We start from the raw sequence: 18895 nt of genomic DNA on the forward strand, positions 1-18895 counted from the left end.
TTTTGACATTGTATTGTGTTAACAAAGTATTAAAAACTACAACAACAACAACTAGGTGGGGTCGGCTAAAGTATTAAAAACTAACAAACATTATTTTAATTCATCTTTGATCCATTTTATAGCATTTCAAGGGGTGTCAAATCTGAGCATAACGCTATTTATTGATATGGTTGACACAACGATAGAAGATGGGTTGAGTATTATCGAGTTTATAAATTTATCAGAACGATAAGTTTTGATCATGCAACTCAGCAAACTGAGATTTTAGAGTATGGTGGAGACTATTCCTTGTCTCTTTCTTGTAACATTCTAAAAGTTAGGTAAAAGAATGAGAATATACCATCTCCTCCATTTCATAACTAAACTAAAGAATACATATTCTTATTTTATTTATTCTATATTTCATTTTTAGTGAGTATTTTGTTTCTGACAATTCAATTTCGTGAACCAAATTCACCATTAGATGAATATAAGCAAATTAAAAATGTAGAATAACTTCATTGGACTAATTGAAATGTACACTAAGGAAATATTGGAAACCGATGCTTTGACATTAAAGATTAGTTATGATATTCGCACATAGAAATCCCATTATTAAATTTCGGTATTAGGAAATCAAATTTGAAAATTTATGGAAAGTCTCATTTTAAAATACAACAACAAAATCTTATCCCACTAAATGGGGTCGACTTAAATCTTTCTATTATATTATTATTTATATTTAAATAAATTTTAGTTTGTTTTATTATTGCTAACCAAGTCCTTTTTTAATTCTCTTCCTCATATGATTTGTATATTTATCGTAATTTTACATAGCCTAACTGGAGCATTTATTGGTCATCTAACATGTTTATATCATTTTAAATGTGTCTCTCGGAGTTTTCCCTTAATAGGTGCAACATCGACTCTCTCTTTAATATTTTTATTTTTTAACCTGTCCATTCTTATATGTCCGCACATGCATCTTAACATCCTTAGCTTTGCAACTTTCATCTTTTGCTTGAGCCATAGTGAAAGTCATATAAAATAAAAATGAAAAATTGAAAGAAAAATAAGACTATATTTTAAAAATAAAGACAATTTTACATATTCATAGACAATAAAACAGTAATTTTTATATTAAAACTTACAATTTATTTCTTTTGGTAGTTTTATTGAACCAAGGGTAAAAGAGACACTTATGAGGAGTATCCGTTTAATAAAATTTTATAATGGTGTGCCTCCTTATTGATTTGGTTAAAATGGTGTATTAATTCAATTTTTGCACCTTTTGTTTTAGTATTGGAGTGAAATCATAATTTTGTTGTTTAAAGTGTGGTTTATGGATGCACATGTTGGATCGCCCAGAGAGACTCCGTTTGGGGGGGGGGGGGGGGTTAATAGGCTCAACCAAATTATTTTGGTTGTTTATGCTTGTCTTGATGTATTAATAGTTGTATGATGGAAAAAACACAAAGAAAGACAAGATGTCACAAACTAGGATTTAACATGGTTCACGATTTTCCTAAGAATTAGTATGCCCATGAGTTATAATTTATCGGTGGATCATTTCTCGTACAAACTAGAATTTAACGTGGTTCACGATTTGATTTACTGTGGTTCACAATTTTCCCAAGAAGTAGTGTCACGCCCCGAGGGTATACTTGACCACCAAATCAGACGGTACCCTCTAGTGACAATATAGAAAATATGATATCGAACCAATTCAAGCCAACACAAATACCAATGTGATATAATAATAACCTCAAGTCACAAATGACAATGCGTGTATATATGCATGAACAAGTGATCATACTAATTATCAAGCTAAGAACAACACTCAATCATTTAATACAAAAAGAAAACGGTAAATACAAGCAGCAAAAAAATAACCCAAATAACTCGAACAAAAATCTGAACGGTGGGACTGGCAGCCAGAACCTTTGAGCGACACAACACTTCTCTATCTGTAAACTGAAAGTCAGAGGAAAAGCAAGGGGTAGTGAGTATAACAACTCAGTGGGTAACAGAAAATAGCACACGAATAATATACAGGCAAGAGATCAAAGGATGCAGTCTCAGGTAAAATACTTACTAACCAATATAGGTGTCCCAACATAATCACCAGCTAACTAAAAATATAATCAATAACATAGCACCTCGCTAATCTCCTCAATCGAGTATAACCAACAAATCGGGAGTACATACAGTACATCGAAATTACACGCACAAATATATGACTGACATATAGTAAATATATAATAAACATTGACTGCGGGAGAACACTCTACCACGGATGGCCCCGTGGGCAGTTAGGGTAAATGACTAATCACTGTCCGTGGGAGAATGCTCTACCACGGATGGTCCCGTGGGCAAACAGGGTATATACCAATGGTCACTAACGACTCTCTCACCCACGCATGGGAGACAAAATATATTAATGGTCGCTGACGACTCTCTCAACCACGAATGGGAGACAATGGTCGACAGGAGGTATAATACTACTAATGTATAGGCATGAGCCTATATAACAAATAAGAGTCTACTAGGATACTTAGTACCCTATATTACGATATAATTCTACTAATATATAGGCAGGAAATAGATAACCACGTCCCCAATTTACTAGTCTCCTAGCATTAATATCTCGACTAATTGCATGGAATCATCGCAGATATAGTAGACAACGGAATCAAGATCAAATAATCCTAGGGGGCTGATTCAAAGGGGAAAGCCTAGTGGAATACAATACCCTTCCACTATAGAGTGATTTCCATCAAGTATAGGTCAGTGTAATCTCTCTAACATATATGCCCTTGCATACAACTATACTACCTATAAGATCAATGACCTATAAGCACGAACCTAAGTATATAACCATACTATAACATAATTTCACCAACATAAGTTATAGACCCAATTAACAGCAAGGGTCTATTAAGATACTCCATATCCTACACTACGGTATGAAATAACAAACAAAGGTTTAGCAAGATGCTCGATATTCTATACTACGGTATGACCATCCAACCATAAATGCAAACTCAAATCTACCAAGAGGTCTAGCAGAATATACAATGTCCTATACTATAGTAAGGTAATCTCATGCATATCTATAAACACCATCATGAATATCAAATATAACTGCATAGCTATCAACCATAGATCAAAACATACAAGGATGAACAATAAAGTATCAAACTCAGGAGTGATATAAGGCAGACTTAAGGTAAACGAGTATTTGTGACCTCATCAAAACATGACAGTAAATAATCATGCACTATAATCAATGCTATCAAGAAGATAAGCAGAATCTACCCACCTCAATTGTAAATCATCCCAATCGTCTTTGGATCCAAGAGCATGTCTCTAGCTCAAATCTCTACATGTAAGGTACACCAAGAAGTAATCCATTAATCAACCTATTTATTAATTAATTATCTACTAATTAATTAATCAATCCATAATGATCAATTAATCTAATTATTAAACTTTAACACAGTTAAATCAACTAACTGTTCATTAGTTTCTTACATATAATTAATCAAATATTAATCAGTTAACTAATCCTAATTACTAAATCATATTGTAATTAAAGTATTGTTACCTCTACGCCATCGTCGGAACAAGAGCGATGGTTGGTCGATACCGGCGTGGGAAGTGAACCGGGAGGTCGGCTGCAACCATGGCAGAGGAGGCGGCGGCGACTAGGGCAGCGTTGTTCTGCCTGCGATTGTGGATCGTGACTGTGGCGGCAGCAACAACGATGCTGGGTTACGACGTTAACTGATCAGCGTGCAGTCGGCGGTGACGAGCAGTAGCCGACTGCTCAAACTCTGCTCGGATTGAGGAGAGGAGTCGGTTGGCGTTGGCGGCTCGCAAGGATGACCGATCCTCGACGATGGCGAGGCGCGCAAGGGCAGCGCCTGTCGGACGTGCGACGTTGTGTGGGATAGCGCCAACCCGACTGTGGGCGGCGGGACCGGCGGAAAGCGAGGAAGGTGTCCGACAGGGTCGGAGAAGGTTGGCAGTGGGCTTCAATAGTAGTGACATGCACAATGCCGGCAATACGTAGCGGCGAAATCGCGACAGTGGTGTGCACGCGACTGCTCGTGGGGAAGGGGAGGAGGCACGGTGACGACTGATGATTCGGGAGAAAGGTTGCGGGTGCGGCAACATTGCACAGGCACGAAGCATGGCGACGATTGACGATCCGGGAGTGGCGGCCACAGTGTGTTGTCGCGACCGAAGGGTGAGACTCGAAAGAATGAACTTAGGTTTTGATTAAATAAACCTAACTTTTTTATTCAATCAACTCCTCGTTTAAATGAGTGTTTTAAATAGACTTTATTTCTTACTTATTTATCCCCATAAAACATGAAAAGATTCCTTTAAAATCTAGAAAAATTTCAGTAGATTTAATAAATTCATATAAACCTATTTCCTGATAAATTATCTGTTAAATATATTTATTTCACTTAAAATGATTTAATTATATCAATCTTTAATTATTTTAAATCCTTTGCTATATTTTTGGTATATTACAAGTAGAATGTCCACGACCTATAATCTGTTAGTGGATCACTTTTGGTATACTTTTATTTTTCTCCTTTTTTGGATACCTTTTGGAAATAGAGAAACTTCTTATAGATCACATTGCCAGCAGTCTTTTCTTACAAATTTTGCAGAATATAAAGTTCAAGAGAAGACAGAATACAAAAAAGATCACAACAACATTGAAACAAAATGTTCTCACAAAATAGTATCAGAATGTCTTGGACGAAGCCTTGTATATGGAGATTGAGATCCAGCTTGTTTTCTAAGTGTCATCTGGCCATCATTTGACTCGTTGTAACACATTAATCAAATGCTGCATAAGATTCGATTAAAATATAAAATTTTCAACTTATCTTTTAAATCCTTTATACTGAAACAGTATGAGCTGATTGTTGCACAGGAGTAGTCAAACAAACATTCTGTTCTTTTTGATCATTTAGCCTTGTCGAGTGATTAATTGATTGTCAAACAACGTTCTGTTTGCTGCTAGTAATTTGATCTCAGCTGACGGCAAACATTCTATTTGCATTTAATTTGACCCAAAGCACAAACTGAACAACTTTTATGGTTACAATAGTCGACTATCTTATAACCATCAGTTGATTGGGCTAAAACTATAAAACATACCAATATTTATGGTAACACCATACAACTACCTTTAATTGATGTTCACAAAGCTTACCAGCACTTGTTGTAACATCAGTTGACTTTGGTATCCTAGTACTCTTAATATTTGCCACGTGTAGTGTTTAAAGGAAATATCACGTTTAATACCATGTAAGTTAGGGAAATGCAGAACAGTCAACTGCACTAGTTGACTAGCCTTACAACGTTTAATACTCTACCAGTTTAAGGAAATGCAGGCCAATTGGCTGATAGAGTACTTCATACCTCCAACCGAAACCTCATATTCAGGGGAACCATAAAGTCAACTCTACCAGTTAAAGAAAACTTTCTAAAAGGTTCAATTTTAGTTGCAATCAACTAGAACAGTTGACTGTAAAATATTTTGTAACGATTGATTTTAATGCTAGTACACTCTCCAGTTGATTGCAAGACATTCCATGGGTTTCGAAATTAACATTAGCAGATTGTTCCATTCGACTGATATGTCCTTAGCTATGTTCTTTGGTTTTGTGATTGTGCTAGTCAATTGATGCATCTCAATTAGTTGACTAGTAGTGTTGAACATTTGTGAAATTCTAGAGGTACATTATATACACAAAGCTTGGAATGTTTAAAAGATTAGCCTTAATCCTCTAACATTATACCAAAGTTCTAGATTTTCTAGACTTTTAAAATTGTTTTAAAAATTATTTCTATGGGATTTCCAACTATGATAGTTGGACTAGGTGCATATTAATTATACAAAAGTCTTCTCTATAGTTGGTTAAGTTAATGATAAATGGAATTGGATGATATCTTAGCTTAAAGTGATGCATCATAATAAGCATCATGAACCAAAAGCATTATGCCTCTATGGGTTGGCGTAGTTGGTGCTTGCATGAGTGTTTGCTTCAATAGATCTTAAGGCCAATTCTCAGTAGGTGTAAAATGCCTTGTTCAGTGCTTGACCTCCCTCATGCAAAGGGCCACTGTGCTAGAGCAAAATGCCTCTGTGATTTTCCTAGCTGTATTTTGCCATGGGGCCGGCGATATTGGGCGCTTGGGGTGAGCGATATCACCTTTTGCTCCAATGAACCAAAAGCATCATCTTTCTATGTTCATCAATATAAAAGCATGATTTCCTTAGGTTATTATAAGATGTCTTAGATATAACTCTACACTATTTGTTCATGCAAGGCTAAACGATCTAGTTCACTCTATATAACACTTGCCAATGTCCCTCGTAAGAGTATTAAATCCCTAATGAAGAGTGAAAATGTGAGCTATGTTTGATTTTGATTTAATATAGTTGAGTACAATGTCATTTCTAGCTACATAATCCCTAATAAAGTGATGTTTAACATCACTTTTACTATGCTTCGTTCTAAAATGACGCATCATATTTTTTTTATTAGATTAATAGTGCTCACATTGTCATAGAACACTTGGAACATTCTTAGAGTTAAATTGATAATCTTCAAGTATGTGCATCATCCAAAGCAACTGGACTATACACTCATCCATAGCTATATATTCTGCCATGATTGAGGAGAGTGCAACATAATGTTGCTTCTTACTACTGCAACTTACTAGGGAAGAGCAAAGGAATCGACAACTTAGTCTTTTGTGATCCAATTTATATCCTACGTAATGAAAATCATAGTATCCTACTAACTCAAAAGTTTCAGTTCTAAGATACCACAGTCCAACATTGATAGTACCCTTGAGACGTTTTATGACCCTCTTAATGACAACTAAATGATACTCTTTTGCACAATGTTGATATTTTGCACACATATCCACTGAAAATAAAATTTCAGGTCTACTAGTAGTGAGATAGAGAAGGCTACTTATGCAACTCTAGGGTGCTAGTGGCCATATTAGTTGGCTATTCCTTGACACTTTCCATTCTTTTGGTGGTATAAATCTCTTCCTTTGTATGTTTAATTTGAAGCCTTAAGAAGAATTGCTAATTCTCAAACTCACTCTCCATGTGAGTAATGAACTCATTTAAGAGTTGTTTGTTTGTTGACCTAAAAATAATATCATGGGCAACAAAAATGTTCCTTCCCACTTATTTGTAAGAATACTATGGATCTATTTGACCTCTTCTTAAGCTCTTTGACATAAGAAATTTTGAGACTTTCAGAGTAAGCTTAGGGAGCTTGCTTCAGACTAAATAGAACTTGCTTAAGCTTGAACATCTGATTTGTGTAGTTAGTGTTTTCAAACTCCAATGACTGCTCAATGTACATCTTTTTCTTAATAAATCCATTTAAGTATCATCAACTTTACATTCATTTGATACAACTTAAAGCCTTTGTGAGCAGTATAGACTAATAACATTTAGAGTGCGTTTGGTTCGAGTTATCATGTATAACCTTGGTTATGGGGAATAAAATATAACCAAATGTTGTTTGGTTCAATCTAGGTAATGCAACAAAAACTTGTTTATTTGAAGGTTTTAATGAATAACCTAGTTTAATATTTTACAATATTACCCTCAATTACAAAATCAACTATACATAATAATAATAATATTATTATTATTTAAACTACTATATTTTATTATAATTTCATGTTTTTCTTTATATATATATATATTATTTTGTTTATTTTTTTAAATTTTTTTATGTTTTTATGTTTTTTTTTGCATTTTTTTCTATTTTTTAATGTTTTTTTATTATTTTTTATGTTTTAATTTTTTTTAGGTATTTTCTATTTTTTAATGTTTTTTCTCATTTTTTCATTTTTTAATGTTTTTTTATTTTTTAATGTTTTTTTATTTTTTAAAAGTTTTTGTACAATTTTTTATTTTTTATTATTCTTTTATGGCTTTTATTTTTCTACATTTTTTTAATTTAATGATTTTATTTTTTATATTTTCCATTTTTTTTCTTTACGTTTTTCTTTTTGTCACATTTTTCTCTTATCCGAGGGTATTTTGGGTAAAAAAATTCGTTACCCTCGGAATCGAGAAAAACCTCAGTTTTTCGAGGTTTTTCGATTCCTGGTTGCATGCCCCTTTTGCTGACGTGTCGAGCATGGAACATTACTCGGGAATCATCGATTACCTATAACCAAGGTTATCAAGAATAACCCCCAACCAAACGCACCCTTAGTTAATTTCAAATGACTAAGAGTGCATAGGTAGAGAAAGTCAGGATTGTGCCCCCGGGGCAATGGTGCAGCGACAGGGTGCCTTCTTAGGCATTTAAGAATTGAGTCCCATTTTCAGTGAGAATTAACGGGTGAATTTCCTTTAATGGGCGGTCGATTTAAGAATGTTGGGCTAATGGGCCGTCTGTTGTGAGCGCTTCTCGATTTGCCCAATTGACTGGTAGGAAACTTCCGTGCCAACTAAAAAAAAAAGAAAGTCAAGATTGCACCTATTGTAGAAAAACACCAAAATACACATTTAAGATGACATGGATATGTTTTTTAAGCGATCAATAAATGTCCTAGTTACATGATGTGAGACCATGAAAAAATACAAATTAATCGAGGAAGAGGAGACCTAAGAAGAGTTGGTTATCGATGATAAAACATGATAAAATTCATATAAATATAAATGATAGAGTAGGAGATCGAGGATCTATATAGTTGATCCCACTTAGTAGGATACAATATTGACTATTGTTGATGTTGTTGGGCTATGATGCGTAGTTCTTGTTGTAATCCAATTCTTTGACCTGGTTAAACCATCAGACTACAAGTCACATCTTTTATTTCTAACTACTACCTTATTGTCTAATTTATTTCTAAAGATCCACTTTGTGTTGGTAATTGAATTTCCTTTGGGTCTAGGAATCAAGTACCATACTTACTCTCGAATTAGGTCATATCATTTTGCATGGCTAGAATCCAATCCGAGCTAAGCAATATCATCTACTATCTTAGCTTCAATCTGTGATATTAATGCAATTTTATTTCACTCCTTAAGAGATGTCTCCCACGACTTATTCTAAGGATGCTAAGGAGTATTCTAAGGATGCTAAGGAGTGACTTGAGCTTGTCCTATACGATGTTGAGGGTTTGAGTTGTGTTATCTACACCCTCAAGAGAATCCTCTAAATCGTCTCCAACTTCCTCTTGAGCTTTGTCCTCTAAACTTAACTTCTTAAGTTTAATATTAACACTTTCATTGGATGGGTCATTTGGGTGTAAGTTTGAAGTTTCATCAAATACAACATTAGAAGATTCATCAATTATGAAGGGTCTCTTACTGTATACTCTATATACCCTACTTGTTGATTAGTACCCAACTAGGATAGCCTCATCTGTCTTAGTTGATGACTTTCCTTAATTGGGCTTTGTATTAGGATATACACCTCACTATAAAATACCCTATAGTGCTCTTTGATACCAAAAGAAAATGGCGAAAAGAAAGTGGCGAAGGCAGTGACAAAGAGCAGTGGCGGAAGAAGAGAGAAATGGAGAGAAAAGGAACCAGAAACTTAGATTAAAACTGCTGAATTTTACAGAGAAAATACCTCAGGTAAGACTCAAGTGGATGCTTGATGCCTTGCAAGAGGAGTGATACTCTTATATAGCAAATGCTGGGTGCGCATGGGGCCCCATCGGCACGTTTGGTATAGCTAAGAGGAATCACTTCTTTACATAAAGGACTCCCTTTTGTCAGGGAATCTTTAAAGCACTCCACTACTTAAAGTACTTTACTACTTTCTTTACATAAAGGACTCCCTTTTGTCAGGGAATCTTTAAAGCACTCCACTACTTAACATAAAGACACTATTAGTCACGAGAAAGTCACTTTATCAGGGTCCATCATGCTTGCTGCTTTTATACTTTAAAATTCTTCATTCGTGAAATGCAATCCTGGAGAAGATATGCTGATTGGGAAAGTTGATTATCACACTGTTCTACTGCAGGATACCAGTCATTCCATCAATTATCATGTCCCCTACTCCTGATGCATTCTTGTCGCTTTAGTGAATGGATAAGTCTGTGTTGGTGGACTGCATTAATGGCTCGCGTTTCTGTTTGCTGTTCCAGCTGATGTAGCTCTTCTGTGATTTGATGGAATTCGTCAAGAGAGATGGGCCGGCCGTGACGCTTGTTAATTGTCTGTTGGTATTGTTTAGCGAAGTCGAGAGGGTCCAAAGGGTCTTGCTCAACGTCTCCTGGACCTTCAGATTGGGATGCTCCTGGAGTTCTTTGATTGCTGGTGCTACCATGGCTAGCTTGTCGAGGTCTTGTTCCGGTCATTCTGTAAAAATTAACACGGTTATTAGTCGAGACAAGGAGTCTGCTACTTGATTATTTCTTCCATCAATGTGCTCGAATTGAACTATTGGTCCGGCTCCCGTTATATAATCAGTAAATGCTAACCACTTGACCCGAGATGGTTTATGGTTAGAAGTTTTGCCAAAGAAACTTATTATGGCTTGGCAATCTGTTCTGATGAGAAGCTCTTGTTTGTCAAGGAAGTAAATCTTCAAAGCTTCCATTGTATTCATTACCGCATAAATTTCTGCATCAATGGTGGACTTTGGAGGATTAAATTTTCTACTGGAATATGCACAAATTTTTTCTGAAGATATAGGGTCGAATTTCTGTTTTTTCCATTTGCATATTCCTCCCCAACCATCCATACATCCATCTACTTCCAAGATTATGTAGCATTCTGGAGGAGGGATCTCCAAGTCTGGGAGCTGTTTTACCTTTTCCTTTACCTGGTGTATTAAATCCCAATCTTGCTGGTTTAACCTCTTCTCCCCGTTAGGTGATGTTTTGGCATAAAGAGGACTAAGAAGCTTTCCAAGATTTGGAATATAATTTCGGGCATAATTTAATAAACCAAGCCACGATCTCATACCTTTAGTTGTTTTGAGATCATTGTCATTAAAATCAGCAATTTTTGAGATAACATGCAACTGAAGTTTAATCTTGCAATTACCAATGATTGCCCCAAGGAATTCAATTTCTTTTACTGCTATTTTCATCTTTGTTGGGCTTAAGATCAACCCATTTAATTGGCAAATATGAAGCATTTGCCTTAGATGCTGTTCATAGGTTCTTTTGTCTGGAGAAAATACCAGTATATCATCAATATAAATTGCTATGAATTCTTCTGTCCCTTTAAAGCATAGATCCATTTTTCTCTGAAATACTACAGGTGCATTTTTTAACCCAAATGACATTACAAGCCATTCATATAATCCGTGAGGCACCCAGAAGGCTGTCTAGTCTACTGAATCAGGATGTATGGCTACCTGGTGAAAATCACTCTTTAGATCAAATTTAGAGAATATACAGCTATTACTGACCTTTTTTAGAATGGTATTGATGCCAGGTAGGCTATATTGATCTTTATGGGTGATATCATTAAGACGCTTGTAATTGAACACCAGCCTTAATTTACCCTTCTTCTCTTTGCCGGTAACTCGGTCAACTGTGGTTCCTGAGTTTACTATTATAGCAGTAGTTCTGTGTCTGCTCTTACTTGGTCGAATAATCCCCAAGTCTAGTAGGGCCTTCACATGCTTGGAAAATGCCTCCTTTTGTGATGGAGTTAGATGTTTTAATGGCCTGTCTTCAATTATGAACTCTGGATTTTTGATATCCAGTTGGCATGTAATCTTATTTTTCTGCCAATGCTGTAATGGATTTTCCCCAATAATGCCTTGCCTTTTAAGCTCCTGTAATAGAGGACCAAATTTCTGCTCAAATGTAGGGCTTATTCTTCCTGTTGAGAAATGAACCATTTCTTTGATTTGTATGTATTCATCCTCATCCATTTCCAGTTCTTCAATAGCTGCATGCACAGATGGTAATGTATTTATTGTAGTCAAATTTTTATAAAAGGTTACCGTATTCCCTTCAATTCGAAGTCCGTCTTGCATTGCCCGAATGAAGTTGCAGCCTATAATAAATTGAATATTGTCTCCTAATACCATTGGGAAACTGTATGTATAGGGAACACGAAAAGTATTGTCGCCAATAATCATTCGTCCAGCCTTTAGTTTCATATTAGCTGTCTGCTGAGAATTGATTCCACTAAAACTTACCACAAAGATATTCCACTCTAATGCTTCTTTAGGAACGGATCTTTGATCTACACAACAGGTGGTTGCTCCTGTATCTAGAATTGCCTTTAACTTGAATTTTTAAATTTCTGGAATTTCAATTTCTACGGTTAGATTTTATAACATATTTTTTACTAATCGTGGGCTGGATGTGACTGCTACTTCTTCTTCGATAAGCATGTTTGCAGCTTCCTCATTTAATTCCTGAAAATCCTTTTGGAAGTCTTATTCCATTTGAAGGGCCTCAAATTGGGCTTTATAATATGCAACTTCCTCCTTTAGTCTTTTTATCTCCTCTTCACACCAGATTATGTAATTTCTCTGTTCCTGTATCAGGTTCATTGGGTAAAAAGGAGTTGAAGGAGTTGGGGTAACAGGTACCTCTTTATTGAAGTAATATGGTCCACATAAGTTGCATACGGTCAGAAGGCATTCAGCACAGTGTATCCTTGCTCTTTGAATAGTAGCCCTTTTGCAGCATGTGCATATGTGAGATTGTGGGGCAAAAATTCTTTCATTATGCTTCCACTGATGTAGGCAGCTTGACTGATCATCCGTCAGCTTAATTTGTTGCCTGTAACCACCATCTTCCAAACCAAGCATATATATTATATTTAATTGTAAGGTTTGAATAGAACGTTGTACCTCAAATATATCATCTTCCCCTTCTGAGATGCTGTAAATAACATCACTTTGCGCTTCTCCTTCTTGTACAGAAAGTATGTCACAGTCTTCTGGTAAATCCAATTGTTCAAAGATAGCCACTCTTTTAACATTCCTTTTTTCATTAGGACAATCTTTAGCAAAATGTCCTCCCTGGCCGCATAAATAACATTTACACTTCTTGTTTCGGAGTAAATGTTTTCGTTTCTCAATCCTTGCATGTGATCCATGAGGCTTGCATTTATACGTTCTTGATTGTCTTATCCCAACCTTTCTTGGTCCTGATCTTTGATAATTAATCGGGATAGGAATTTGACTGCAAAATGATAAATCTTTCAAGGACCTTTTAAAAGCTGCATCTTTGCATTCCTGTTCCAGGAATTTATGGGCAAAAATTATTCGTGGGAAGACTCCAACGGTGAGTCCTGGGTGCTTTGCTTCAAAAGCCGCCTTAATTCTATTACCAAGGTCTCCCGACATTTTTAACCAAAATTTCTCTGAAAGTTCTGGTCCAGCATATAGCCTTCCTGTTTTTGTTGCAAGACGCATATAGTCATTAATATATTGAATAATACTCTTGACGTTATCATAAGATAATTTTTCCAGGTCTCTATACGCAACATTTTGTATTTATGTAGACCCCTGGGTAGGATCTTCAGCGGAAAAAACCCGTCTCATTTGAGATAAAATGTTTTGAGTTCCTTCTCGTCCTTCACTGATAGATATTAGAGCATCATATTCAGTAGAGTAAGTCATCATCCACTGTATCCATGTAATCTTCTCAATTTCTCCTAGTAAATTTTCAATAAACTCAATCTTCTCTTTTGAATCTGAGAATGCCTATGATGCTACAAATTCTTTGTGATTGATTCCCATCGTGAGAAGGCGTCATCAAATAAATTTATTTGTTCTGGTATCACAAATAAGGCTCCACTCTGCTGTTGTGCTGATGGTAGAGTCCATAATTCATTATTCATGCCTCCCTTGAATTTCGCCTTTAGGGGTTGTTGCTCATAAATAGGTTGAAAATTTGGAGGCCCAGTTGCAATACCATTTGCTGGGGGTATCCTGGTGGACCCATTGCCGTGTCCACTGGTGGTCGATATGGGGATACCACTGTACTAGTAGAATAAATTTGCTCAGTGGTTGGTGTTACTCCTACTAATCTTCTCAAACAAGGGTACTCCATTTCACAGTTTTCTGCAATTAGTTCAACAAACTCCTCGCAACTTGATGAAATTAATTCAAGAAACTCCTCTTGGACCTGGACCATAACTGGTTAAGCAACTTATTTTTGATAACACCATTTATCACCGAGGACATCAATTGAATAACATAAAAGTCAAATTTCTTTGCATAAATAACTTTTGTATATTGACTATTTTCATATGTATAAAACTTCATTAGACAAAATGAAATTTATACTAAATACCATAATCAAACATTATATACTTGAAATAATCCTGCAGGGATAGATGGGAGATCTCCCCGCCAAGGCTAATTTAATCTTCGTTTGATTATGTGTGGGGAATATTTGAACTATATTGTTGCAACCGTTGGTGATTCAATTTTATAGTCCTAAGATGATCACATACAATATTAAAAGAAGTGTGCTAAGGGGTTGTTGCCCATCTTGGCTCCATCGCCAGCCCCAAAGTTCTTTTCCATATTCTAACACTTTTTGTACACATAAGAAATCATCTAATGCCCAAAACAAATAAAATAAATAGGGCTTGAATGTTAACTTGATTCTTCTAGTAGTTCCAAGGATGTTCCTCATATTTTAAGCTCGTTGGTCAATGGAAAGTTTCTCTGATGCTTGCGTTAGGTAGGACTTTGGTACTCTGTATCTTGTTATTATACCTCTATTTCATAGGACATAAATTTTTTCCAAAGGTTTTTTTTTTGTTATTTGTGATGTAGATAATCTTAAATCATCTTGTCCAAAGAAATATCTACCTAAAGCATGATCAATGACATTCATTGCTAACATATTCCTCTGATAATATATCATTTGACTTGTCTTATATGAAAAGTGCAACACTCCTGTATAGTATGTTGCAAACATGAGCTTTAACCATCTATTGAGAATATATATAAGATCATGAATATACAATAATAGAAAACATCAAATAATGGAGGAAAATTGACTATATTGAAAAGGAACTTAAAGCGGAAGTTGTGCAAAGCATGTTGCACCACTGTCTTCTTAATTTTCATGTATTCCTCTTGCTTTGAACAAGACCTGCAATTGTGAGGTTTCCTGGTGTTCCTCGCTCGCATAAGCCTTTCTCCTCCCTCAGGTTCCCTCACATTGTGTTACCAGCTCTTTGTGTGAGGTTGCATGGTGAACTCTAACTCAATTTTTTTCTTTTTTTTGCTTGACCATCAATCAATCCCTCTCCTCTATTGCCATCTAGTAGCCGCACATCGACAACCTTATAACATCCATTCCTTGTGAATTTACCTTAACCCCATTTGCCCTCACCCTTTTTAATAAGATTTGGAACCAAATTTGTTATCCCCATTCCATTATTCTGCTTAATATCTTTATTTCTAATCATTGTCTATACAATTCAACTTTTGGTTTTGGCTGGACAAACCACTCACAATTAGCTTAATCTTAGTTTTATAAAGCAATTGCTTGTGTTATGAAGGTGAACATATACTTGCATACATAGGGGAAAAAAATTGTTTGGTTCATTTGGATCGGTGTAGATTGAAATACAATTAAACCATGCCATTTGGCATAGGAGAAACTTCTTGTTTTGTTTGTTGACTGATGCAAACTCGAGATGGCACTTAGGCTTCAATGACTCCTTGTGATGATGATGTTGACCTCATGAGGCTTGGACAAGGTCTTGAGATGGTAGTGATTTCATCTGAGGTTGGCAATGACTTTGTGTGAGATCTTTGAGGATCAAGGTGACAACAACTACCACTGGGTCTTGAAACAGTGATGACTTGGCTGTGGTTTACGATGATGGTGACTTCTTTGCTCATAACCTGTAATGACAGCAACTTCACTTGAGGTCTATGATGCTTCCTCAAGGTTGTTTTCCTCAAGGTCCCAAACAACGTCATCTTTTTTCTCCATTATTTCCTCTTTTCTCCTTTGGCTACTTGACACTCCCAGTCCCAGTTACTCTAGCAGCTTGATACTTCTTGAGCTGATTGAGTACCAAGACCCTAACTTGGCTCAAGATTTCAAATATTGATTTAATTAGTTTTGCAGCTGATAGAATGCCTGGCTTTCACCGGGAACCAAGTGATCCTTCAAATTTTGTTCTTAATCAGTTCCAAATTCCAATTTATTAGCCTCTACTCCATCTTTTTTATCCATCTTAGTGGGATTGCTCCTCTTTGCATGCATATGTGCGTATCTGCAAGGATTTATTTAGTTTGGAGGGCATTTTACCATATAAAATCTTTGGGACTAAATTTCACAAAGGGTAAAGTTTGAAGGCATTTTTTTTTGTTAAAAAAGGGTAAATTAGGAGGCATTTTACAAAGAGCTGAATTCTAATTGCAAAATGTTATCTTTGCTTGTGTAACTCTGTCGTCTTTAATTCTTTATTTACTTTTGCCTGTCTTGCCATACAGTTGGAGCTGCTGTTGCAGTTGCAGGACTGGCTGCTTATCGAATTTATGCAGCAAGAAAGAACACGTCAGGTTGATGTCACTATCATAAAATGCGATGGTACTCGGTTTGCTATGTTTTGGAGCTTTCCCAATCATCAAGTTTTCTCTGGTTGTATAGCATCAGTGAACACGTAGCTTCCTTTTTTAGTTGAGTTTGTTATTTTAATGTTTCCTTTTATACTTGAGGGTCAACAAAGCAAAACCAATCTACTTCTAATTGGTTTGTAAACTCACACTACTTAAATCTATGTTTTTTATGTACTCAATCACCGTGATAATATATAAATTCTGATAATTTGGTGACGAGGCGAGCAATGTTAATCCTATGGAGGTGTCGTGCCACAAAAGCGACTCTTCCTGCGCATAGGAACGACAATTAAATAATAGTCTTTGATAGACTGCTAGCTACGCTTTCACATTGAATATGATAAATGTCACGAACTTGGTAATTTTTTTTGGTTATATTACCTTGGTGATTGTCATGAACATTTTATGCAAGCGAATGGTCATTTTATGCACCTTAGATTTCTACTTTTCGAGAAGGGTACCCATCTCAAGTCATTTATCATGCTCGATTCATTATTTTTAACCTTCATCAACACTTTCTCCCTGATCGCAATTTGAATTCAGCAACTCGTCATTTTCATACAGAAATCTATAGATCAAGTCAGCAATATGTACACAGGAAGTCAGTTGAACAAGTCTATCAATGTGATTAAGTTGCCCTCAATAAAACTAAGCATTTTTAGAAGTAAATATCAATCAATAATCAATAATGAGAAGGAACTTGCTACAGTGCTAGCTGTGCAACAGTTGACTACTTAACACTCAGTATTAGTCAATTCAAATCTTATAATACAACACTATAGAAATGTGACAAGGCAAAGAGCTGACGAACTAAAAGCAAGTGCAACTAGGGATGATGACATTGAATATGATATGTTGTTGTACTCGACTTAAAAACATAATTAACAAATACAAAACTCAATTGGCATAATGTCTTGAATATATAAATGAGTAACATAGATTGGCATAATATGACTTTAAAAGACTTTTTTTTGTTACCCATTTACTTTTATGAAGTTTGATTAATCTAAAAAATAATGATAGTTTTGAACTAACATAGTTTTGAATTAACACAGGTAACACAATCCATTTATGAAATGATCAGCACATCGCTATTGAAATTGTCACCCCATGGTTAGGGGAGTTGAAGTTGTTGATCTCATTATTTGAAATTTAATCTGATAGGCATAGATTGTTAATTTGGAAGAGCTTAAGGGATGTTTTATTATTGTTATTGGTTTCTATTTATCTTGAATTATAACATGGTAATTAGATCAAAAGTGAACTCAGAACTTGAGTGCTATTAATATATTTACCATTATCTGGAATCTATTTAGGTTCATATTATCACAAAAATAAAAAGAACGCTCTTTATTATTGGAATCATCAAAAGAATATTTCTTTTTTATTTATTATCAAAACATCCCATCTCACTTGAACATATTTTTATTTTTGGCATTGTTATAATAGTTATGGAATTATAGTTGCTACATCATGAACACTTGATTAACATTAATAATACTTTATTATAACAACTACAATTTATAATCGTTACAATATGAACACTTTATCTTTGGTTAAATACAAATCAATATTATATTATAATAGCTATAAATCATAATTGTTACAATATACATAATTTATGTTTACTTGACACTAATCAATATTATATTATAATGACAATGAGATCATAGCTGCTATATAGATAATTTGTGGTCAATATTATATTGTAGCATGTATAAATCCTAGTTATTACAATATAAATAATTTATTTCTAATCAACATTATATTATAGCGGCTTCAAAATTATAGTTGTTACAATAGTATAGTAGTAGCAGCTATAATCTTATAGTTGCTACAATATCATCGAAATAAGGATATCTTCGAAAATAAATAGGTCAAGGTGGGATGACCCATTATTTTGATAATATTTGAAAAAACTCCCTTTTGATTTTTGCCCTTGATATTATTAAAACCATACTGATAGTTAGGGGGTACAAACGAACTGAATCAAGTCAAATAATATAAAAATATTGATATTTGAGTTAGACCTCAAAAATATATATGATATTCAAATTCGATACAAAGCTCGAAAATATAAATCATTTTGACTCAGCTCGTTTCAAAATAAAATTTGAGCTTGAGTTTGGTTCGAATTGTTGGAATTTTGATTCAAGCTGAATTGAATTATAGTTTGAAATGATTTAAATTTGAGTTTGGTTCAAAATATTTACACCTTAATTTGAGCATATTTAAATTAAAATTATGTAAAAGTAATTAGACTTTAATTTGGGTTTGGTTTACGAGTGTCTCATGAACAATCGAATAAAATA

At 35.0% G+C, this 18895-nt stretch overlaps 1 protein-coding gene across 2 annotated transcripts in view; it reads left to right on the plus strand.

Moving 5' to 3' along the window:
- The window catches only part of LOC122026036 (mitochondrial Rho GTPase 1-like), a 40670-nt gene extending 23871 nt beyond the window's left edge, over positions 1-16799 (plus strand). The window contains exons 14-15 of one of the 2 annotated variants that reach the window (XM_042584707.1): positions 12528-12568; positions 16458-16799. In XM_042584707.1, the coding sequence (XP_042440641.1) occupies positions 12528-12565 (38 nt within the window). In that variant the 3' untranslated portion in view covers positions 12566-12568; positions 16458-16799. The remainder of the gene's footprint in view (positions 1-12527; positions 12569-16457) is intronic. The other variant, XM_042584706.1, reaches the window with a different exon arrangement.
- Positions 16800-18895: the final 2096 nt, after the last annotated feature.

This window comes from Zingiber officinale, chromosome 1A (genome assembly GCF_018446385.1).
Source record: "Zingiber officinale cultivar Zhangliang chromosome 1A, Zo_v1.1, whole genome shotgun sequence".
Classification (NCBI taxonomy): domain Eukaryota; kingdom Viridiplantae; phylum Streptophyta; class Magnoliopsida; order Zingiberales; family Zingiberaceae; genus Zingiber; species Zingiber officinale.